Below are 24,122 nucleotides of genomic sequence, written 5' to 3' on the forward strand. Positions count from 1 at the left end.
CCTGGCTCCTTCCTCTGCTCTGGCTGGATAGCCAGCTGTGTCCTTGAGATGTCTTGTAGCAGCACAGACATTCTTTCCGAGAGATCCTGACATTTAAGTGTGCTTTCACCTTCCAAGTAATTACAGAGAAACTGCAGTGCTTGGTTAGCCAAACACAAATTAATACTTATTTATGCATGTATTTTACAGATATTTTTTATATATACAGATATTTCACTGTCTTTTCTGGAAACAGAGGAATAAAATAACTGCATTGTTGCTATGGAACAGATATGCTGGCTTCTAATTTTTTAAAACTGCACTCCAAATCAGCCTATTAAAAAACCATAAGCACACTTCCCATGGCAGAATATTATTTTGAATAGCTTCTTTCCAGTTGCTTTCTTTTTATTCCTACAGAATTTTATTCCTTCACTTAAAAAAAAAAAAATCTGGATTTTTGTTTATCCTTTAGTGGAAACATGATATTTTCACATAATCATGTGACTTTGGGACCCAGAGTCTTTGAGAAAGAGACAATGAAAATTCTGGTAAAAAAGTGACAACTGGCAAGGCAATGTGGCAAGATTCCAAATCTTCCCAGGCTGTTTCCAAGGTACTACTAATATTGTTATAGTATAGTACTATGTAGTGTGATAGTGCGTGCTGTATGGTATATATTATATTTTACTAGGATTTCAATAATGCCATTATCTAGAATTGTTAGAATGGTTTTACCATTTTCCCAGTATCAGTTAACAGGTTTGTATTTCAAATGTGTGTTTCCTTTTCATTATAGTAATTAATACTGGCTGAAGTGAGAGGAGAGAAATACCTCCTGAGACACTTCTAATAGGCGTGTCTGCACCAGCACACATAAATATTGCACGTGTCAAAAATGTGGCATGAAATAGTCTCACACCAAACAGCAATGATCAGTGTTTTTTTTACACTGATACATTTAAGATGTGAACCTGAATGGCAGGAGGTTTGAGCTTTTCAAAGAGCAGACCTTGGTGTTGGCAAGGTCTGTCTGGTTACACGGATGGGACTGATCATGCCGTGGTGCCTGATGGAAGACAAAGCCACAAACAGGCTGTCTTTGAAAGAGTCAGCATAGAACAATAATTTCATATGAAATATGCCCCATGCCCAAGAATTTGGGTTTGAGTGATGGGTAATGGTTTTCATATTTTGGTCCTACTGTGTGTTTCAGCCCAGTGTGCGTGAACTGTCTCTTTCCTGAAACTTCTGAAATAAGTTTCTGTGCAGTGTCTGGTCTTCCCCTTACTGCATTAAAAAAAAAAAAAAAAAAAAAAAGAAATTAAACACAGGGCCTTATTCAGCCAAAAATAACCCCTGCAGCTGTACTGCCTGAGCTCTGTGAGTCTCTTGTTCTCTGAAGATATTTATACAATTCTTAAAGGAAAAATATCCCTTTTCCAGCAGTCACAGAGGAGGCTATTAGACGATGATCCCATCCAGCAGAGCTGTTCTGTTCTCTGTCACAGCAGAGAAAGTTGTCCCTGTCCACAGTATCCAAATCTCCTGGGCCTAAAAGGGCAGTAGAGAGCACTGGCTGAAAGTGGTTTTTTTTCTGGTAAGAGTTTTCTTTCCTGAGTAAGAGAAATATGAACAGATCTATTTCATACTTTGGTATTTCAACTGCCACTTCTGGACCTAGTAGATGGAGAAACATGTGAATAGAAGAAGTAATTTATAAGGTTTCATGGCAAAAATCTCACAATAAGGGAAAAAGGGGTGTGTATGCGTCGTTCTGCACACTTCCTCTTGATTTCCAAGAGCAGCTTAAAGGAAGAGAAAAGAAGGTATTTGTGACTTCCTTCTACCTGAGGCCAAGTGGGTTTTGTGCAGTTTCCATTTCCCCATTTCTCAAGAGTTATTCTGCACATTTGTGAGAGAAGAGTGGAGGTGAGATTTAGCAGTGGAATTAAATAATGAAACATACAAAATACAGAATCAGGGAAAGCTTAACGAAGGAGGGGAGCTCTGAAGGTTATAAAGTGGATTCACTTTTGTCTTTCTGTTTGTTGGACAGTTTGTCCCCAGAGCTATGATACAGACCACTGGCTGTCATGTATGAGTTTGCATGAGATTCAAAGGTTTCCTCCTGGAAGTAGCTGGAACTGGAATAAGTCTGGTAAAAATGCACAACAGGTAATAGAGTAGATACCTTTAATCTCCTAAGGCAAGTAATAAGTCCAATTTAAGACTGATTAGGATTAAAGAAGAACAAAACATTTTTAATAATACCAGTTGCAAAGGTCAAAATATACCTCTAATTCAGAAAAAATAAGTTAGGCCTATTATATGTTAATCTTTGTAAGGCTGTGATCGAAGGAAACAGATTTTTTGTCCAGATGTCCTCACCCCATAACAAATATAGTATATGGCAGTTCAGAACTTCTAAATTTCCTTGTTGACACTTCTTTTAAAAGAACAAACTTAGACCAAAAGATGAGGATGCAAATATTTGGTAGTTGTATAAAAATGTTGGTGGATTCTTTTGTGAATTGGCTTAGCTGTTGTGCATGTGTTTTGAACATTGATACTGGAACTTGCTGTGGCAAGAGAGCAAGTAAAAACATACAATTTCATCTGGGCAGTCTTCTGCAGTAGACTAGGAAAATTATGCTATATTTTATATAATTTTCTAACAATTACATAATACAATTTTTAATGTCATATTAAAGCTGTATGGTTTGTTTCTCTAATGGTGGCCTGAGTATTTGACAATGTTCTTTTGCATGTGAGATAGGAACATACATCTCTGCAGGATATGTGTTTAGCTCCATGTGTCCTCCAGTCCCCATACAAGTAGTGTCTCAGGCCTTCAGCTAATTATTTCATAGCTGTAGCTCTTTAAATGTGTTTTAACTTGTGTTTACAGTTTTTATTCCCAAATGCCTTTGGCAAGTCAGCTGCTGGTTTCTGAAAACCTGATTTAGTGAAAAAAAAAAAATTAGGCATGAGTTCAACATGAAGCATACACATAGTCCCACGGAGATAAATGAAAACTTCAGGGCAACTGGACTAAACCTTTATTAGGTATGCCTTGGTCTCCAAACAAGATGCTAAATCCTTGATCCATACCCACTGGCAAAATACTGGGGCTTAGTGGGCCTTCTTAGCATTCAATTTCCTTGTTCCACAGTCCAAACTGTTTCCTTACGAGTATTTAGGACACCACAATAGTCAACTCAGTTCAATAAACATCCCACTGGGACTCACCTGTACTGCCCAGTGCAGAGCTGTTTTGAAGTCCTTGTCCACCAGAGTTGGGTCTGCTCCCTTGTGCAGCAGAGTCTGGGTGTGCTGAGGTCTGTTGTGGAATGCAGCCCAGTGGAGTGAAGTCATTCCCTGTAAGCCACAAACCCAGAGGGCAAATTATTGTCACTTGCAGGAGCACCTTTCAAGTGTGTAGATAAGCTAGGGAGCCCTGAAACCATTCAGGGTGGGCGAAATCTCCCCTCTTCACCATGATTTGAAATAGTTAGTAGCAGTTTCCGAATTGGTGGAGTCACAAGGGGGGACCAATCAATTAGCTTTTTGGAATTATTATAGAAAATGGATACAAATACAAATGCTTCCTCCATATGTGCATATGGCCTATTATAAATAACATGTGGTCAGGGCCATGATGGCTGGGGGCACAGCTCCTCCACCGCTCAGCTTGAATCCTGCCAGAAAAGCCTGATTTAGACTGATGCTTTGGCATTACACAGTGTGATGTTTGTGTTTGGTCTTTGATCCAAAATAAATATTATAAGCTACTACTGCAGCTGGCACTAGTCAGCAAGCTAAAGAACTGCTAGAGAGCTAAAGAGTGATGCCCACAAAATAGTCACAATATAAACATTTTATATTTACTCTTCAGGGAGAAAACAAAGCAAATGGTAAGCTATTCAGCTGCATTTTCATTCCATCTTCGCTCCATCCAGTCAGTCTTAATAGATCAGAGAATTCATACCCAATATTTGCACCTTCAGCATTGTTACACTCACCTGTATTTTAATATATATCCATAATAATTAATATTTTCTGTATAAGTTGACTGATTTACTATGTTTCCAACAAATTGCTAGTGTTTTTCAGCTGTAGTAACGTTTTCCCTTTGGACAGGTGTTGTTTTCTCTCTTACCAGAAAAAAATGCATTTTAAAAGTCTTGCCTGATTTCCAAAAGGATAAAAAGCATTAGAAAAAAAAAAAAAAGTTCAGTGGAAAAGCAATTAAAACTTGAAATAGAAAGCCAATAAAGCCAGTTGGTAACAACCCAGTAAAGTATGAGCTATATTGATGCAGACAATGTATCAGTGCATTAAAGTGTTTGCAGTGATTTTCTGACTAAAAGCCTGAATGCCTTAGCATTCATTTCTCTCACTCATCACATATCTTAGAAGACTTTTAAGCTCCCATGTGGCTTAAGTATGGGTGATAACAAAACAGAGCAGTTGAATGAGAGCAGTTTCGGTTTTACTTAGGGTTTGCAAAGCTCAATCATGGAGGTTTCGGTTTGTAAAATCAAGATTGAGGGTAAACTCCTGCACCAACTGAAATTAACAGGAGCTCTGCCATTGATGTCAGTAGGCATGAGGGACTTAGTACTGTTGATGGACAGACATTATCTGTGAGGCTTCACTGAAGTGATTTCCAGCTGGGAAATGACTGCTCGTAACTAGTCTTGGAGAGCACGAAAATCACTGAAGAAGGGGAAACCACAATGTAGGAGGCTGTCCTTCTGTCATCCTGTCTCAGTGCGTTGATATGGCTAAAAAAAAAAAAATCTTGGAAAATCAACTTTCTTTCTGGTTCTATTGGTGGTAGCCAGCAGAATGAGCTGTAATGTAAGAGGGTAAAACTGTGGATAGTTTTCAAAAATCTATATAGTGTAGTGACAAAACTCAGAGAGGTCAGTAGCAGATGCTTAGTGCAAAAATATAAGAAACAAGGCTTGACAACATACTGCTACCAGATATTAAGTAATCAGACTAAAGACTTTGTGTGACACCCAGCCCTCTAAAGGGTGATGATGCATTTTCTGAAAAAGGATTTATTTTCATTTTCTTTGAAACTATCCACTGAAAATTTTTGTAGAAGTCCCCATATTTTTATACGCAAAACCTCCAGACTAGTTAATAATTCTGTTTTCATTTCTATGCCATTGATGATACCACGGGTTTGTATCATCCCTCTGATGTAGTTGTGAAGCTGAAAGTCCTGTCATAGTTACTCTGCTCCAGTTAGCCTGCCCATGTAAAGAAGGTGCTCTATAACTATTATCATCATCTTTGTAGTCCTTTTTCTGTTCCCTTTCTTGTGTATCTTTTTTCAGTTTACTCTTGCAGCCATGTGGCTGTACAAAGGATTCAAACAGAGCTTCCTGTTTTCTTCTCCATTTCCTTTCTAATACTTTGTACATTCCACATGTCCTTTCGGGTGCCCAACTGAGCAAAGAGCTGTTTGTGGCATCAGCTCACTCGTGTGGACTATCTGCAGCAGGCAATGGCTGCCTAGCCCACACCATTTGCACCATTGTGCTTTGAGCTACCACTCTTGAGTGGCATCTGTAGGTAGACAGACTACTGTTTGTGAGTGGAAGCATGAGAGTGGTATCAGAACTGCCAAAGCTGAAGGTCCAACAGAAGACAATCTTAGGGGTGAGACAGCCACACAATTGCACATTCATAAAAAATAAGGAGCAGTACAGGACATAAAAGGACAAACGCCAAGAAATGGCTTTGAGAAACATAGTGTGGCACTTGTTTTGCTCAGATTCAAGGCTTTTACAGGGAATGTTTCTTCACATTGTCATCTCACAGGCTTCACTAATAAACCCACAGAAAGACACAGTTGTGGAAGCTATGAAACCTCCAGATGTATTTCTTATTGTTTACGTGTTCATGCATTAATCAGGGTGTTTTTTTCAAGTGTCAGATGGGAAAACTGAAGTGTTTTACTTATGCCAGCAGAACAGCTCTGTTAGTTGTAATCATTTATGAGGATTCACATTTTTCAGAAAACATGAGTATTGAGGGCTCAGTACTGACACTTGAACAAATATATTGCCAGTGCCACATGACAATGAGATGGACTAAAAGTTCTAAACTGCATGTAGCAATGCATTAAAGCAAAATATGTGGCTTTAAATGATGATCCACTGTTCCATGCAATTCATTAGCAAAATAGTTCTACATCAAAACAATACATATGCCTGGTTTAGGGTTTTGTAAGCAAGGTCTGAAGACTTTTCAGTGGGAAACGAAGAGGAAAAATTTGGCCATTCTGGTCATTCTGGCACTGTGGAAAAGAGACACAGCCTTAAGCAACTGCTAGAATTAAGAGAAATATATGAAAAGATGCTCAGTATCTCTCTTGTGTCTTGGCTCCTCTATTTCTAGAAGGACATGGGAAGTCTCTCAATGTGGGAAGTTAACTCTTTCCTAAGTACAATTCCACATGGAAGACAACAGCATAAATTTTTGTGCTTCCATGACTGTTCTCTGTAATGCCAGCTGTCTGATACTTTTCCTGAGACCAATAGATGAATGGTGGGATCAAGGAATCATTGAGTCATAGAATACCTTAAATTAGAAGGGATCTCTGGTCCCAACCTGCCTGCCACGGGCAGAGACAACTTCCACTACACCAGGTTGCTCAGAGCTCCACCTAGTCTGGCCTTGAACACTTATGATTGGTAAAAGTGAAGATTTGGTCCAGTGTCTAACTTCGGAAGAATCGAGGGCAATTATTATCTTGACAAATGATTTAAAGAGATTCAAGGTACCTCATAGCTGGCTGAATAGACAGAAGCTTTATTGGCCTACTAGGTGCATAGTGTATAGAAGGCAGAATAAGATAATATTTTGCGGAGTTTGGCAAAAGCATTATAGAAATTTTTGACTAGTGCATAGCCTTATGGTACAATTGAATGGCTTCTACGCCCCCAGTGCCGGGGACTGTGACTTGTAGCACAAGCTCACTCACCTCATTGTCCTGGTGATTAATTTCACTAAGATTTGACTGCTGCAGAAGCAAGCTCAGAAGCCTGTGGAAGCAATGATATAATCAGTGTGCTGTACTCCTGACTAAACTTGAAAAACCGACAGTTGTTTAAAAAACAAAATGTGCAATTTCATGAAAAATCAGAATCTTAGGTCTGAGCTTTGTCATGTGAGCAAAACAAATAGGACTTTATGGCTTATGGTAACAACAGAAGTTTAGAGCTTGGAATTACAGAAGATCCACTCAGAATAACTCTTGTGCTGACTGCTAGACTAGAATCAGAATGTATAATACTGTACATGTGTGTAGTTTTTGGTAGATTAGCAATTTGCCACCAACATATTTTATAATGTCCTAAAGTAACAAGAGATGCCAGTTTCTGTAAGAATATTTCACTCTATTTAAGTCTCGGACTAATGTGATGGAATGTACACATTTGTGTGCATATGTGTGTATACAATGCTTGCTGTATGTTTACACACACAAACCCCAATATTTTATGAGGCCTTACAGAATGTCTGCTGGAAGGGGACCATTATTATGGCATAAGACATAGTAATGCACATTTTATAGAATATTGGACTACAAACACTCCCCTCTGGTGGAGGGAACAATAAAGTAGTTACATGAAATATTATTCAAGTACAATAGTATTTTTTAACACTTCCTTTTCCTTTTGCTATCTTGTGAAGATGTTTAGCAAAGATGCTTGTGTTTTATAGCAGGATGCTAAATGTTTGGATCATGTACGTGGCTGGACCATGGAAATGAAACACACCATCCAGTCACATGCAGTAACAAAGCCAATCTTAATATGAATGTACAGGATGTTCTTAGGATTCTAGCAAAAGGAAGGATGTGTCCTCAGTGGATCATTGTGCAAACCTGTGGCTTATCTGAAGGTGTGAATTTGCCAGAAACCTTCAGAACACGGACATGAAGAAGACATGCTGTTTAGCAAGGAAAGTAAAAGATAATGAAGTATAAAGGAAGGAAATTTGATAAATTTAAAGGTAACACAGAAACAAATGTATAAATCCTGTGCTTATTCCCATGCAGAGGAGACTGAATGAAAATATTTTGCTGCTTTTTACCTTCAACCAATTCTAGTGTATTTTCTGGACTGAACTATGCTCAGGTGTGTGCATTAGGTTAAGCTGAGAATATTTCATGTCAAATTTGTTGTTTCCTACCAGTAATAAAGAACTAGCTATCTAAATTATTCAAAAGATAAATTCTTGTAGAAAAGAGGTGTCATACCTTTTCTAAATGGAGTCATGCTGTAGGAAATCTGAAAATGATGACACTAGGATTGTTGTGATTGGTTTGGTAGAAGTTTGTAAAAGTAAAAAAGATTCTCTTGCCATTTAGCAAAATAACTCAGAATCTCAGAAATTCAATGTCTGAAAGCAGGTCTTGGTAAATATCAACTAATGAGGAAAAAGAAAGTGAGATAAATATAGTATGCTTGTAAAACCCATTCATCACATAGCTTTATAATCTGATACAGGGGTTTGTGGCTCAACTCCAGATATGATCAATGACACCACTGTATGTGAAAGAAATCTAACTATTTGACTAGAGTCTTTATCATCAACAAACTTTGACTCAGTTACATCATTAGACAATCACGGCAACATAAGGGCTAACATTTAAATGTATAGATACCCAACCAAGCAGCTAAGGTTTCTCTGTCATCCACTCTTAAAGGCATAGATCAGGAACAGACTCTCTTTCCACCTTGCCTGTTAGGCTCTGTGGAATGAACTGGAAGCACATAGGTAAATTATCAAATCAATACATGAACTGTCTCTGTGTTTCCATGCTACCTCCAGCATGTGAAGTTGTAGCAGTGGACTGCCAGCTTCCAAATTTAGCTGCAAAAGTATTTCACAACTGGCCACTGCATATTGTCTTTTGGCAATGACATAGGATTCAAGGGACTGACAATGACCATGATGGAAAAACGTCCCCATCAGTGCTCCAGGCCTGTGTCTGGGCATGGGGCAAACCCAGTGGGAAGATAGAGGAAAAAGAAAACTGTGCAGAAGAAAGGTCTGTCTGCGTCCTTGGAGAACGTGAATAACATTCAGAAGATTAGTGTTCCCTTTCAAGTAGCAACATGTGTGCTGTTGTACAAACATTGTCTTTCTTTCTTGTGTTGGCTTTGTTTAATGACGGTGACTTTTTTTTTCAGAAATCTCAAATTATTCTCTCCAAGTGATGCATGAAGAGCAAAGACAACATGGAAAACGAATAAAGCTGTTAAAATGTGGAGAACAAGATCAGCAGAAATGGTCAGATGTCTGAGCTGGTCTGATATGGTTACAGTAACAAAACTGTAGACTCAGTGATTAAGTCACATGAACATATTGCATGTACTGAATGTTTTACCTGTTTCTAATGTCTTCCTATACCTTCATACATGATCTACTCAGGGGAGTTTTTGGAGTGAATTTATTCAGATGTACAAATCAAGATTTATTTAACCTTCCTATTGTCACAGGCTGGAATCAGAAAAAGACAATCTTTCTTAAGAGTTCTTTTGAACACACTCTGTAGCTGTTACTCTACCTTCAGCAAAAGTAGCTAAAAATGAGCCAGACCACCAATCTTTCCCCTTTATGGATGGGGATTTTCAGAGAGGTTGTCTTGTGGAAAACTTTTCTCACATTTGCCATGCTACTCAGAGGAGAAGTCCCGAGAAGGAGTCTTGTAATACTTCATGTGGGTAGCACAGAAAGGTAGTTGGGCAGGAGAAACACAACAGAGGGTTTCAACCTCTTTTATAATTATTTTCCCTCCTCCAGCTATTACAATATTAAAATAGGCTCCTCACTTTACTTGGCGATCGATCTCTGGTACTCAAGTATTGCACAATGTTTGTCCTTCTCTCTATCCCCTTCACAGTAACCACTAAACAAAGACACAGGTCACAATGTTTAGCTGTCACAACTATTATTCCTGCTGTGGGCTCTCCTTGGGTTGCCGGCTACCTGAGAGATTCTCCAGCAAGAGCTGTGGGAGCCGGGCACATACCTCACGTCAGGCTCTGCGGTGGCAGCGTGCAGTGGCAACCTCCCGTTTTTGTCAGGTATGTTCTGCTTAGCACCATTCCTGAGCAGGCTGACACAGCCTTCCAGCCAGCCCTAAAAGAGAAACTGGAGCATATCAAAGAGGAAAATGAAAAGTATAAGGCCAGATATTTTCTTGTTTGTGATGGCCATCACTTGTGACTCTGTTAGGAGAGGAACTGGACTTTTTTTCTCAGTAGAGGTTTCTCAGCACTGAGAGTAGTTCCCTGTTGGAGTCTGGGTCTCCAGTTACCTCAGTTGTGCGTTTCTGTAATGAGGTGTTTCGTTTACACTGTATTTTTTTGTTTGTTTTTGTTTTGTTTGTTTTCCCTGCAGTTGTGTCAAGCACTAACAATGATTAAAAACCTGCTAATTCCTTTATCACTAGCAAATGCTACACATATTCTTGCATGTGAATTCAATCATGCCAGATTAAACTCAACATGAGCACTCAATATGATTTTGTTTGTGAGATTTTAGCAAAGATCGCAAATCAATGGTAAAAAGCCTTAGGGTGTGGTCTTATAAATGTTGTTGCAGAAGTTTGTATTAGTGGCAGTGTTAGACTGAAAATAGCACCAAAACAGATGGAATTAATCTGTTTTTGGACTAAAACCTTCTATTGATCACCTCAACATAAAAGCAAGTAAACAGTCTGGTTGTGACTGCATAAATATTTTAGCACATACTTAAGTCTGACAAAAATCAAGCATTAGTTGAAGTGTTTTGTTAAAACCTCAGCAGGCAATTGATAAAGACCCATATGAGCTATTTTGGATTGGCATTATGAGCATTTCTGGGGAAAATGTGTGGAACGGTGGAATCAGAACACTCCTGTTGGAGCTCTTGGTTGCAGTACAAGACCACCAAATGCCACACGCAGTCTTGACTGTGCAACTCTCCTGAATGCATTTGTCTGGACAGACATCACAGTTGAATTCTCTCTGGACTTCTTGTTATATCCCTCACAGAAACAGAAATGGAAACTTAGAAGCCTGGGTGGTTTAAATCTTTTCCAGTAATTTATTTTTTCCAAAGAATAGGTTTCCCCTCCGGGAAAAGAGGAAGAAAAAAAGAAGCGTGACACTTATTATGGGATTTTTTAAAAATATCTTGCAGAGGAAATGTTTGTTCTCAAGTAAGTGGGGCATGCTCTTTGCACTGGATCAGACTGCCTGTTTTGTTATTTCTACACTTATTTTCTGGCTGAATATTACATAGCTAAGCAGGAACATTGTTTTTGTCCTGAGTTTTCAGGAAGAAACTAGGTGCAAGGGATGTCATTTAATTAGGCTGCCACAGTGCCTGTTTAAACGAGCTGGCAGTCATCCAGCTTAACTCATACTGTGCAGCCATGGCTGGACACTCCTTCCTTTCTATCCAATTAATATTGGAAACCCAGTCTGCTCAGCTAACTTGGTCCCCACTTTCTCTCTGAAACCTGAATTATCTCCTGCAAGGAGTAGAAAACTAGAGAAGAGGACCTTGTTGCTTCAGATAGATTCTGAAGTACAACTCCTTTCCCAAATGTCTTAGTGGGATGTCTGCCCTCCTGTCACTTGCATGTAGGTTGATCAGGGGACTGGATTGTTTATGATCTGAACATGTGTACCAGTACCTGCAGCACCTTCAGTTGTCAGCCTGGCCATCCAAAGTCCAGCACCACACTGAAAAGAAGCAATGCTCTGGTTCATGTGGTGTGCAGGAACATATGTCAACTGAGAACCAGATTTTGATATAGGAAAGCCCTTACTTGAGCATAAATATCTAATGCTGGCTATGCAAGGGGGAGAAGTCAATCTGCACATTAAGAACAAGAGGAGACTTTCAGGATGCAAAAGAACAAGTTATTTTCCTGTGAGATCCTCATATCATGCACTGATTTTATGAGAGAGAAAGAATACTCTGACAGGAGTCTCTGACAGGAGTCTTCATCTTCTTGTAATAATCACTGTTCCAGCTTTGCATAGTAGAAAAGTTTCAAAACCTATTCCACTGCTGACTAGAACCAAATGTTTTGTGCTTTTTTTCTCTGTAGTATAAGCAGAAATCTTATTAGGTCTGCACATTACTCCCTTCACTCCATCCTTGTCCCCCAAGTCTTATTACCAGATAAGTTGCCAGAGATAAACTGGTACGTCCACAGGCATCTTGAGTATTAATATTGGCTCCCATCTTCAACAGAAGCTTCACTGTGTCAACCTGGCGTCCTGACACAGCATGCATCAAGGGTGTGCAACCTAGGGAAGAAAGCCAAATTTATTTTACAATTTCATTGTGTCATGTCTATAAGATACAGTTTCTTATTTTCTAATGTTAACACTGGCAAACTAACAAATCCTTTCCCTGGTAACTGTCCAAAGTTGTACTCAGCTTTTTAAAGTCAGGAGACAACTATGACAGTCACTGACCACTGATTTTAAAAAGAGCATGACTATATTAGCAAAAGCTTTGCCTCATTAACTCTGCTTCTGGAGGAGAAAGTGCTTTTCTGTTGATAAGTTCCCAAAATGAACCCTTGTCTTTGTACAGCATTTTGGAGGCTGATGTTCTTCAGAATGACTAGTAGCCAGATAGTGCTTGTCTGCTTTTCTCAAACCCCAGCTTCATTCTGTCTGTATATGCAAAACACTTAATTAAAAATGAAGTTGTGTCCCTTAGAAAGGTATGTAAGTGTCAGTTGGCCCTTTATGCAGAGAACAATTTAATTTGAAATCTGGATTTGCTCTAGGATGTTTTATTTCCTGTTTTTATAAGAACTTTTTTAATGTCCTGCAAAAATTTTCTGTTTTGTAAAACCTCTGAACATTTAAACCTAATACTCAAATTTATTTGTGAAGTATTGTATCATTAATTGCTTCCTCTTACTTCCATTTTGTTAACTGTTGAAAAACAGCAAGAGATTTTCCTTCAGAATCTGACAAAGGTTGGGAATAAACATTAGTATTAAAAACCATAAGACTATTAGAAACTTAATATATAGTTGAGGAATAATTATTCTTACTAGACTCAATAAGATTGCTGAGCAAAGGTACAGTAATTTCACGAATACAAGCTGCACGGACTATAAGCTGCATCTCTGGGTGTTGGCAAACATTTCGTTCTTTGTCCATAAATAAGCCGCACCTGAGTATAAGCCGCTCTGTTGTTAGCAGCGAGGACCCGTGTGCAACAAAGTTGTCAATTAGTAACAGAACCGCAGCAGGGCGGGGTTTACTGGCTCGGCTCGGGCTGTGCAGGCTCGGCCCGCTAGGGTCTGCTGACAGGGCCAGGTGGCCCAGCCTGGCGCTGCCGCTCGGCGGGGCAGCTCGAGGCCGGCCGCTGCCTCTGGGCTCACTCGCCCTGGCCTGGCACTGTCCCGTGGTGGCAGGCAGGGATGGAGCCCCCTGTCTCTCCCCCGGGCTGTGGCAGAGGAGGGAAGGAGAGAGCTCTCCCGCCTCTCTCCCGCCCCCCGTGCTGCCTGCAGGGAGCCAGGCTCCACCTGCGGCACAACAGAGTAACAATTTGTAACAATCACAAAATGCCGGCTTTTACTGGCATGTGCTCGGCTCGGCAACCTGGCTGGCACTTCTGAGGTTGTAAATGTCAGAAAATTATTCACATATTAGCCGCTCCTGAGTGTAAGCCGCATTTCCGGTGTGGGAGCAAAATTTTAGTCAAAATGGTGCGGCTTGTATTCGTGAAATTACTGTACTACTTAATCTGAGGTCATGCAGAGGCTGACAAATGTGCAGGCTGTGAGCTCTATGTTTTGTGCTAGAAAGCTGGTCTTTAGTTACATTTGCATGGACAACCTAGGAGACAACTTAGTTCTGGAGCTGAAGTACTCCTGGCCAGTCCATCTCCACCTACTTCACCCACCATTCACACCTAGTCTTTCTCCCATTAATGAGCAGATAGGGACTATTTTGTCTTGAGTAAATTTTCCATACTTACTAGTAGATGTTTTAAAGATATCTGTTAGAATGCCTAGTTTAAAGTATAAGAAAAATCGATAGCTTGGAAAAAGCTGTTAAAGATTAGAAAAGACAGTGTTCATAGGGACCCTTCATAAGAAACTGCAATTAAAATTATACTTCTGACAAAAAAAACTTGTCCTTGAGAACAGCTTCCAGAGGTCTGTGGTTCTTACTCAGGAAACAGATGCATATAAAAGCCAGCCAATGTACAAGAATTTGTAATAACATTAAATAGTAACTTGAACACAAAATAAGCACAGCCTGACAAATAAAACAGATAATTTAGATAATTGCACATTCTATAACCAATCCTTTGGAAAAAACTACTTGACAAAACCATTCAAACTGTGACCGTACACATACTAAAAGCTCTGCTTTAGAGATGTACAGAATTTTTATCATTTGGCATTGGTAAAAATATTCTTTTTCCTCCCCTGAAATGTCAACAGTTTCTCAGTCATCTCCCTAAATAAGATAAACTAAATAAATGGTAAACTACTGTCTAATTATAGTAAAACAGCTTATTTGTAATCATATAAAAAATCTTACAAGGGGAAGGAATTATCCAAACTCTATTTCCAGTGGATGTTCCAAAGAAAAACTCAGATTTCCCATATTCTGCTACTAAATATAATTTGTTGAACTAAAAAATCAGAATAAAAAAATGGAAAGTTTAATTTGCAAGCCGAAGCAACAGATCTCCTGAGAACATGCTGTGCCTTCATTTACCCTCTCTGTCACAAGATTCCAGGATGGAAGGATCCTCTCGGATCACTGCAGTCAGGGTGTTCACATCACCATTAGCTGCTGCTTGGTAAACCACAGCCAAGTCGATTTCTTCGGCTGCATCAGCTGCAGAGAGGGAGCACATCCATGAGTAAACAGAGAGCAAGTACAAATGGTAAACAGCAAAGTAATGACACTTGTCTCACTGAGTTTAAATGAATTGGGGTGGGACAAAGTGTGTCTAAACAGCACTGTGGTTTTTGTTAGTCATCTGAAACTTGCTTGCATCATAACTTCTTCCAAAAACTTTCAAACATAGACACTGAAAGGACTTAAAAAAATTCTGGAAGAAATCATACTAACATAACATGACTTGAGAGAAAATGTAATAACTGAACTAGTTCATAATATTTCCGGCTGCACTTTTATGAGATAAGATGAAATCAGGACTCAGGTGTTTTAAAATTCAGTATTATCCTTGCACAAGTCAGAAGACTGAGGCTTTTCACTTCCCTACAATGTCCAAAGGAATTATATTCCCGGGAGAGTAAACTTCTGGCAGCAATGGTTTTTCTTGATAATTCCTGTGAAAAGGAAAAGTGGACTATTGCTTGGAACCGAGGAAAAGTTAATTTTGTCTGGCAGCTACAGTGTGAGTTATTATTTAAAGCAGATGCCTTGAAGGACCTGTTCTGGAACATTCCTCAGACTTTTCCTTCTAAAGAAATAATAGTGATGATTCTCTTTGCTTCTTTGCTTTTCACTTCCTTTCAGACTGATCATGCCACGCTCCACATGCAAACACAGCCTTTGGCTTCAAGTGGACTATTAGCCTCCTAAGTCCAGTAGTCAAAAGAGTCGATTTTTTGGTGAAGAGTCAAATCTGATGTAAAATGTTGTATTGTTGTTTTCATGTTTTTGATCCCTATTAACTCAAAAAGAAGTACAGTTGCAGTGAGCTGCACTGTTCACAATGGCTGAGGGTCTGTTGGGATTTAACCCCACGTGCCCCCAGTGTTCAGTCACCCCTATGGGGTGGGAAGGAGAATCAGAAAATGGCAAAATTACTGGGTTGAGAACAGTGTAATAATTGAAATCATCATCATCATCATTACCATCACCACCACCAGAACAAAAAGAACATTATTAATACATTAATTTCATGACCATAAGGCGCACCGGACTATAAGGCTCTCCTCCCGGGAGTTGGCAAAATTCACAACTTTGTAGATCATATAAGGCACACCGGACTACAGGGCGCACTTGTTTTTTGCAGCGAGGCTTCTCCCCCAGCTCCCCCCGCGCGGTTGCTGGCCGAGGCCCCGCCTCCACCCGGCAGCCATGGGCCCCCGGGCCTGCCTGGACCCGACAGGGGCCGTGCCGCGGGCCCCAGGGCCCACCTGGACCCAGGAGGGGTGGCGCTGCGGGCCTCTGGGTCCGCCCCCAGCCGGCAGCCATGGGTCCTCGGGCCCGCCTCCACCCGGCTGCCGCGGCACTGCCAGCTCCCCCCACGGCTCACAGCTCACACTTCCGGGGTGTCAAATGTCGCAACTTCGTCCATCATATAAGGCGCACCGGACTATAAGGCACACTTCCGGGTTCAGGGCAAAATTTTAGTCAAAAGGGTGCACCTTATAGTCGTGAAATTACTGTAATTGTAATAAAAGGAGAAAAAGAGATGAATAAAACTGAAGAAAAGCAAGCAATGCACAATGAAGTTGCTTGCCAGCTGCTGACTGATGCCCAGCCTGTTATGCTGCAGCTCCAGTTCATCCCCTGGCCATGTCAGTCTGTATATGGAATATCCCTTTGGCCAGGTTGGGTCAGCTCTCCTGGCCATGCTCCCCCAGACTCTTGGGCACCTGATCACTGCAGAGCACAGGACACTGAAATGTCCAGGACTTAGGGTGAGCACTAACTAGGAACAACTAAAACTGTGTTTTCAACATTAGTCTCATACTAAATGCAAAATACAGCACTACAGTACAGGCTGCTGAGAGGAAAATTAACTCTGTTCCAGGCTAAACCAGGACAGAGTCAGAGCTATAGAATAAATCACTTGTCCAGCCACTGCACTGCAGTGTTAGCTGGATAAAACGCCTAAATCACACTACAAAGCTGACTGAAGGAAAGACAGATTAAGTAACTGGTTACTTATCTGTACTGTCAAACTTCTGGAGATAACATGACTATGTAAGCTGTGCAGATATGCAGATAAAAAGGGAGATAGTTTAAAGAGCATTGAAAAGTTATTATAAAGCTGTTATCATAATCAAATATTACATTATTCGTAACACATTGGTAGAAATTATATTTTAAACATTGTCATTATATTTTTTGAGTGATAAAAGATCTTTAAATGTTATTGTAAATTATTAGCCACACTACTCCTGTTGTGATCGGATGTTGTCTCAGATGAACCTGTGTGAGTTCTATGCTGGGCTTCACAGCCTAGCCTAATTCTCCACGTGACCTTCTCTCACTGGGTGCAATCAACACTCTGGACTTCAAAAATTTGGCTGCCATGGAAACACAATCTACTTTTACGCTGGAATAGGTTAGTCTGTCAAAGCTGGAATTCTGTTTGAAGGCTTGGAAAAATTTAAAAGCTGATATTAATCTGCCTTTGCTACGGATTTCCTCTCCATTTCTCCTCAACTAAAGAGAATATTTCTTCTTACTGGTATTTTAAATTACACACTTCATAAAGTTTGTGAATAAAAATGTTAACTTGATTTTTATTCTGCTGAGGGGTCTGTTGCTGAGGCAACTGTTCATTTGGCTCAGAAAGTTTGTCCTGTGGGCCTGGGAGATAGAGAGAGATGAGGAGTCATTGCTGCTGGAGAGTCATCATCAGTGACTAGGAAGAAAAAGAAGTGACTTTACTACGGGTCCAGTTAGTAGTATTTCCTTGTTATGTCAGACCTGAAGATGCCTCTCACAATTGGTACACTCAGCAAAAACATCAGGTCTGATTGGTTGATAGCTGGTGTTGCTTCTCTTGTTCAGCCTCTGGAGGTACAGAAGGTGCCAGCCCTGAGCATTGACACAGCTCTTCTCACAACTGCTGTCGTGCAAATACTCTGTGGGTATGATACAGAGAAAATGCTGCTGGCACTGGGAAAGAAACTGCTAGATGTACTGAGGCAGACAGTGAATCAAAGGGGCTCTCACCTCCTTTGATACATTACACATGTAAATTTTGTGCTCTTTTTTTTTTTCTGCTAAGTACAATAATTTCACGACTACAAGGCGCACCTTTTTGACCAAAATTTTCCCTCGAACCTGGAAGTGCGCCTTATAGTCTGGTGCGCCTTATCTGATGTACAAAGTTGCGAAATTTGCCAAACCGGAAGTGTGAGCTGTGAGCCGTGGGGGGAGCCGGCAGCGACACGGCAGCTGGCTGGAGGCGGGCCCAGAGGCCCACGGCACCACCCCTGCCGGGTGGAGGCGGGCCTGGAGGCCCATGGCTGCCGGGTGGAGGCGGGCTAGGGGGCCAATGGCTGCCGGGTGAAGGCAGGGTGTCGGCCAGAAACCGCGCGGGGGGAGCTGGGGCGGAGCCTTGCTGCAAAAAAAAAGTGCGCCTTATAGTTCGGTGCGCCTTATGGTCGTGAAATTACTGCATTCCTGTTGTCAGGAGCAGAGAAATCTAGCCACAAAAGGGCAATCTCCTGGGTAGAGCAGTTCCTTACCTGGAGGGTGCTACGGCAGGAAGATGAGGACAAGGATGCACTCCTTCATGTTGGTCTCTGAATATTTGTGCCCTATTTTTCTTCTAGGTAAAACCTGGACACATTTCCTTTGCTTCTGCTGGCCTCAGTCTGCTTTCACGAGAGCAATTATCCTTTTGCATGAGGAGGGAAAGTAAAACTATGGATGGATGGATGGATGGATGGATGGATGGATGGATGGATGGATGGATGGATGGATGGATGGAGAAATGAATGAAGTTTTGCTCCTGCCTCTTCTTGCAGAACACAGGCTCCATTCCTGTTAAAGGATGGTGGCATGAAAACACAAAGATTCACACTTCGCCCCACATAAGTCCTAGCTGCCAGAGCAAGGACAGGCAGGTGGAGCAGGCTCCCTGCCTGGGAGCCTGGGCCAGGAGGAATGGATGAGTGCTCATGTTGGTACCTGAATAAAGATGACTGACATGAATTCCATTTCTGTAGAGTGACACAACTTCAAGTGGGGTGTCTTGACCTGTGTGATTGTAGATAGGGAGTGAGAAGGAAGACAGATAAATGATCTTTACATAACAGAAAGCAGAAAATGCTGGGAGAACTGGGATGTCATTTGTCCTGGATGCACTTGGCTCCAGGTGAACAATATGACTACTTCATCTTCCTCCAGATTACCCTGTCAAGGAATGGAGAAGTATGGGCACAAGCTAGTAGGACATTTATTTTTGAAGACACCTTCCGGGGTAGAAGAGGAATGGTTCAGAGAGTGGGTATTTTGCAGAAGTATTGAGTGCTTATGTCCCCTGCTCTGTGAGCTTACCCTGCTGGGGGCTTGGCTGTGGCTTGGGCACAAGCACCATGCGACAGAAAGGGATTGTGAACCATCAAATGCCTGATTCTTCGTCTTCTAATGTGTTAGAGTTACTCTGTTATTATCTTGCAGTTCTATAAATGCCAGTAAGTACTAGTCCCATTTCAAACACATTCTACATTTTAGAGAATTGCTGTAATACTGGTGAAAGGAAGCTGTCAGTCAGATTCAGAAAGGCAGAAGATCTATTTAAGTGCTTGGGTACAGAGAAAGACAGGGGGAAAACTGCAGGCTGACAGTAGTGGTGTAGAAAGATCTGGAAGAAAAGACTAAATGACATACAGGGTAATGCTAAATCCTCAGAAAAAATCAAAGTTAAACACCAACCTATCTGAAATAAGCTGCAGTGTGTTAAGAATGTATAATTTCTTCAAGGCAAAGTAGTTTTCTTTTGGCCAGAAAACAGGGTATATAAAAAGAGATACAGAATGATCACAGGATTCAGAGCAGTGAAATTGTGCTTCTTATTACATTAATTCTCCTCTGACTGTACTATGAAGAATGCATGTTTTACATGATTTGTGATGTTGGCTGATGTGTTGTGGTACAAAGTACACATTAGGTGTACATAATTGCATTCTTTCTAGCCCATTGGATTTTTAAGTTCTAAATAAATTTGCTGGAGCTTGGTATACAAGCTCTTGACAATGGTTGATTTTGGACTTGCTAAACCACAAAATATTAAAAACTGAAGACAGAATAATAGGATAATTCACGTTTATTGTGAAGAAGAAATATTTATGTGTGTAATTTACTACCCTCTCTCTCATAATTCCTCTTGTCCCCACCACTAGCCAAAGGCCATATGTAATTTCTTACATCTTGCTGTCAGGACACAATACTGGGCAGTTTATTTGTTTTCAGCATATCAGGTGGGAAGTGGATGAGTGCAGTTTTTGAAAACTGTAATTTATTCTCTACTATTGCTTTTTTATTGAACATTTAACGAAGTAATAATCCCTGTGTGTGCCTGGCAATGCAAGCACCAGTATAGGCCTTTGTCTGGTTTCTCTGTTTATTTAGTAAATATCTGAAATTAGGAACAGCCCACATTAATTTAAATGGCACCATGCAATGTTAGGAGGGAAGGGGTTTCTGGTGCTGCTTGCCTTCTGCAAGTCTCATATTCCTGTTGCTATTGTAAGAATTATAAGATATTACTGAGCAGTACCATAATATGTGCTGCAAAGAGACAGTATGCTTTTCAAACTTTGAATGCTGGGTATTTATTTTTATTTGTAGTTGGCAGAGTCTTCTGATGTGCCGGACGGCGAAAAAAGGGTTTGTGGGGAGAGCTGTATTATTTTTTGGAACAACAGAGAAATGTAGTGTGTTTAAAAGATAGTTTGAATTCTACCATTGTTATAAATTGCTGCAATTGCTGCTTTTCCTTGCTAAAAAAAAAATATACCTGCTTAAATCAATAATGTGCCAACACATTTAGATGGTATTTAGACAAAATCCACTATATACTGTAAGCTTTGAATAGAGTGTTCTTTGCATGGTAACCAGTGAGCTCCATATCCCATTACTGTGTGCTTTGTGTTCCTGCTCCTCATCCACCTCCCACGCAGCTAGGAGGGAAGGCATGCAGTAAATCACAAATCACCTAATGAGCAAGCATTCCTGCAGCACTGGTGAAGCAGAGATGATAAATGTATAGTGAGGGGACCTTCTGGCAGGGGAGTTTATCTAGTTGGAGGGTGACACAGGCTGCAGGTGATGGACAGAAATTAGGATGGATCAGTGTGGAGAGTGGCCTGGCAGCAGGAGGGGGATGCAGATTAGGAACAAAGGGAGGTATAGGCAGATGCTGCCTCCCAACTCTGTCCCTTCTATCTGGATAAACTGGTTTGGGTCCATGGTCTCCTGCATTGCTTTCTGCCTCCTAAACCATCTGGAGACCTAACTTTGCCTTCCCCAGCCCTAGTGGTATTCCAGCCTCAGTCTTGGCTCCACTTCCATTGGCTCCCTGGGAGCCATCCCCATGTCTCTGAGCATGCAGAGTTTTACCTCTGCCTCCCCTCTCCGAGCCCTACTGGGTCACCATGTGGCACAAAGGACACTCATAGTGCTGCAGAAGCAGAAGGAAGGGCTGTTTGGGGCTGCAGAAGCTCAGACAGCCCCGTGCCTCAGTCCCGTTGGGAAAAATGCTCCTTACGTCATTCACATATGATTTAGGAATACCTGTCTCTTTTCCTCCAGTAGAGATCCCCCTTCTACCACTGCACTTCCCTTTCTCCATTATACTTGTTGCTAGTATTTTTTTTTCTCTCCTATCACTCAGTTTTAGTTCCCACTTGTCCCTCACTACATGGAGGTAACAGCTGGGTTGATGTAGACCAGCACTCCCAAGACTTGCTCAGGCTTTGAGTGCTGCTGTGGCTGAAAGGCAGCCACAAACCCACCACTTCATATGGGCTGTATTCACTACGGGCTCACCAAAGAAGTGTAGCCAAGCATAACAGTACAGCCTGTAGCACTCAGCTGCTCGAAGAGCAGAGTCTTGTCTTCCTCCTGCTTTCATTTTTGTTTCACACTCAGCCCCTTTGCTGAGGGGTCTGCGCGGTCATGTCAGCTCAGATATTTTGCAGGTCTGCACTGGAAACTGTGGCCACTGCACACATATTGTTTGGTAAGCCAAAAGAGAAATTTGTGGCAACAGGCATAATCAAGCAACGACAGTGTCCTGCTTTGGGAACATAAAAGGAATGCCGCTACACTTGTAGTGGATTAAGCTGTAAGACATAAAAGCTTGTATTGGCAAATAAAGACATGAAATTTAACATATAACTTCAAAACAGACAAAAAAAGAGACATTTGTATTTCCATAGCAACCTTACAATGTAGGAAATCTTCATGCTGGGGATTTTAGTGACATCTCAAATTTGCAATTATGACAATACTCACCTATACAGACAAATTTCCTAAAGCAAAGTATTTCACTTCTAGTCCTTTTAGGGAAGACTTACAAAACCCAGCTGTTCTTAAATTTTTCACTCCATTTTAAACTGCTCAGTTTGCTAGTACTGCAATGGTTTTTATTATATATGACCACAAGAAGACCAATATACAATATAAAAAGATATATATATATATATGCATCTTTCAGTGCTAACCACAAGAATGGCCAGACACTGTTGCTATTCTGCTGAAAATTAATTTTTAGAAATGCTGTAGCAATAGACTGAAATACCAATCCAGGTCTAAAACTGATGGAAGAAATTCCTTTACATAAAACCAAAATAAACCTAATCTTTGCCAAAAATTAATGTTATTGATTCTGTCAAATAATCTCAGTACATTTGCATGGGACACACTGGAGGACCAGAGGATTTTGAAATCAGTAGCACATGACTTACCTTTGTGCTGGTCAAACACGGACGAGGAACTGAAATCCATTGTGATCTATCTCATTATTTACAACCAGACCAGACAAATGCCACCTCCAGGGTTTTCACAGTAGAATCTCATATATTACAGTACGCCGTGAAACGATAGCTGCCACCCGTCTTCCTCTCATAGAATTAAACTCGCTTTACGGCTGCAGGTTGTTGCCAAGGCAAGAGCCTGATGGAAACATTCTATTCTGTTATGGACTCTCTTAAAAGGATGCCCCGGGAAGCTTATGTGGGATTCCGAAAAAGGCCATGTCTTCAGCTGTGGCAGAGCCTGCGGGCAGCCTGGAGCTGCGGCAGCTCTGTCACCGGCGAGGGCAGCGCGAGCGGCCCGGGCTGGCACACGGAGCATGTGCGGGGCCCGGCGGTCCCGGCCGGCCCTGCTGCCCCCGCGGTCCCGGCCGGCCCTGCTGCCCCCGCGGTCCCGGCCGGCCCTGCTGCCCCCGCCGTCCCTGCCGGCCCTGCTGCCCCCGCCGTCCCGGCCGGCCCTGCTGCCCCCGCCGTCCCTGCCAGCCCTGCTGCCCCCGCGGTCACGGCCGGCCCTGTTCCCCCCGCGGTCCCGGCCGGCCCTGTTCCCCCCGCGGTCCCGGCCGGCCCTGTTCCCCCCGCGGTCCCGGCCAGCCCTGTTCCCCCCGCGGTCCCTGCCAGCCCTGCTGCCCCCGCCGTCCCTGCCAGCCCTGCTGCCCCCGCGGTCCCGGCCAGCCCGGTTCGCCCCCGCGGTCCCGGCCAGCCCTGCTGCCCCCGCGGTCCCGGCCAGCCCGGTTCGCCCCCGCGGTCCCGGCCGGCCCTGCTGCCCCCGCCGTCCCTGCCAGCCCGGTTCGCCCCCGCGGTCCCGGCCAGCCCTGTTCCCCCCGCGGTCCCGGCCAGCCCTGTTCCCCCCGCGGTCCCGGCCAGCCCTGTTCCCCCCGCGGTCCCGCCGCTCGCCACGGCCCGCTGAGCGCTGGGTGCCGAGCGCGGCCGGCCGGAGCGTGGCTTCGGGCAGCACCTGAGTGAGCCCAGCTCAGAGCCTGCCTTCCTCGGGCACAGCTCGTTAAGGGACAGTGGAGGGACGGCAAACTACTGCGCTGAAGCAGGGTTGGCTACAGCAGCACAGTGCAGCAGACACACGGTGCCCAGCTGCGCTGGCTTCTGCTAGGCTAGAATTTATTTTCTTCAAAGCAGTGGTATGGGGCTGTGGTGTGGGTTTGCTGGAAACAGTGTTGGTAACACGGGGATGTTTTAGTTACTGCTGAGCAGTGCTCACACAGTGTCAAGGCCCTTTCCTCTCCTCACCCCACCAGCGATGAGGCTGGGAGGGGTCACAAGGAGCTGGGGGGAACACAGCCAGGGCAGCTGCCCACAGCTGACTGCAGGGGTATCCCATTCCATATGGTGGCATGTAAGGCTGCAGGGAGGAGGAGCAAGG

General features: G+C 42.4%; 1 protein-coding gene across 13 annotated transcripts in view; it reads right to left on the reverse strand.

The window, feature by feature from the left end:
- ANKRD55 (ankyrin repeat domain 55) overlaps positions 1–23,804 on the reverse strand; it is a 48,192-nt gene extending 24,388 nt beyond the window's left edge. For 5 of the 13 annotated variants that reach the window (XM_033085295.1, XM_033085294.1, XM_033085293.1 and 2 more), the window contains exons 1-6: positions 22,682–23,088; positions 14,766–14,888; positions 12,187–12,317; positions 10,043–10,152; positions 6,986–7,046; positions 3,232–3,360 (exon numbers count right to left, since the gene is read on the reverse strand). In XM_033085295.1, the coding sequence (XP_032941186.1) occupies positions 3,232–3,360; positions 6,986–7,046; positions 10,043–10,152; positions 12,187–12,317; positions 14,766–14,888; positions 22,682–22,721 (594 nt within the window). In that variant the 5' untranslated portion in view covers positions 22,722–23,088. Of the gene's footprint in view, positions 1–3,231; positions 3,361–6,985; positions 7,047–10,042; positions 10,153–12,186; positions 12,318–14,765; positions 14,889–18,454; positions 22,659–22,681; positions 23,089–23,702 lie in introns of those variants that run through there. The other 8 variants (XM_033085300.1, XM_033085298.1, XM_033085292.1 and 5 more) reach the window with 8 other exon arrangements.
- Between the last annotated feature and the right edge of the window lie 318 nt (positions 23,805–24,122).

This window comes from Catharus ustulatus, chromosome Z (assembly GCF_009819885.2).
Source record: "Catharus ustulatus isolate bCatUst1 chromosome Z, bCatUst1.pri.v2, whole genome shotgun sequence".
NCBI lineage: Eukaryota > Metazoa > Chordata > Aves > Passeriformes > Turdidae > Catharus > Catharus ustulatus.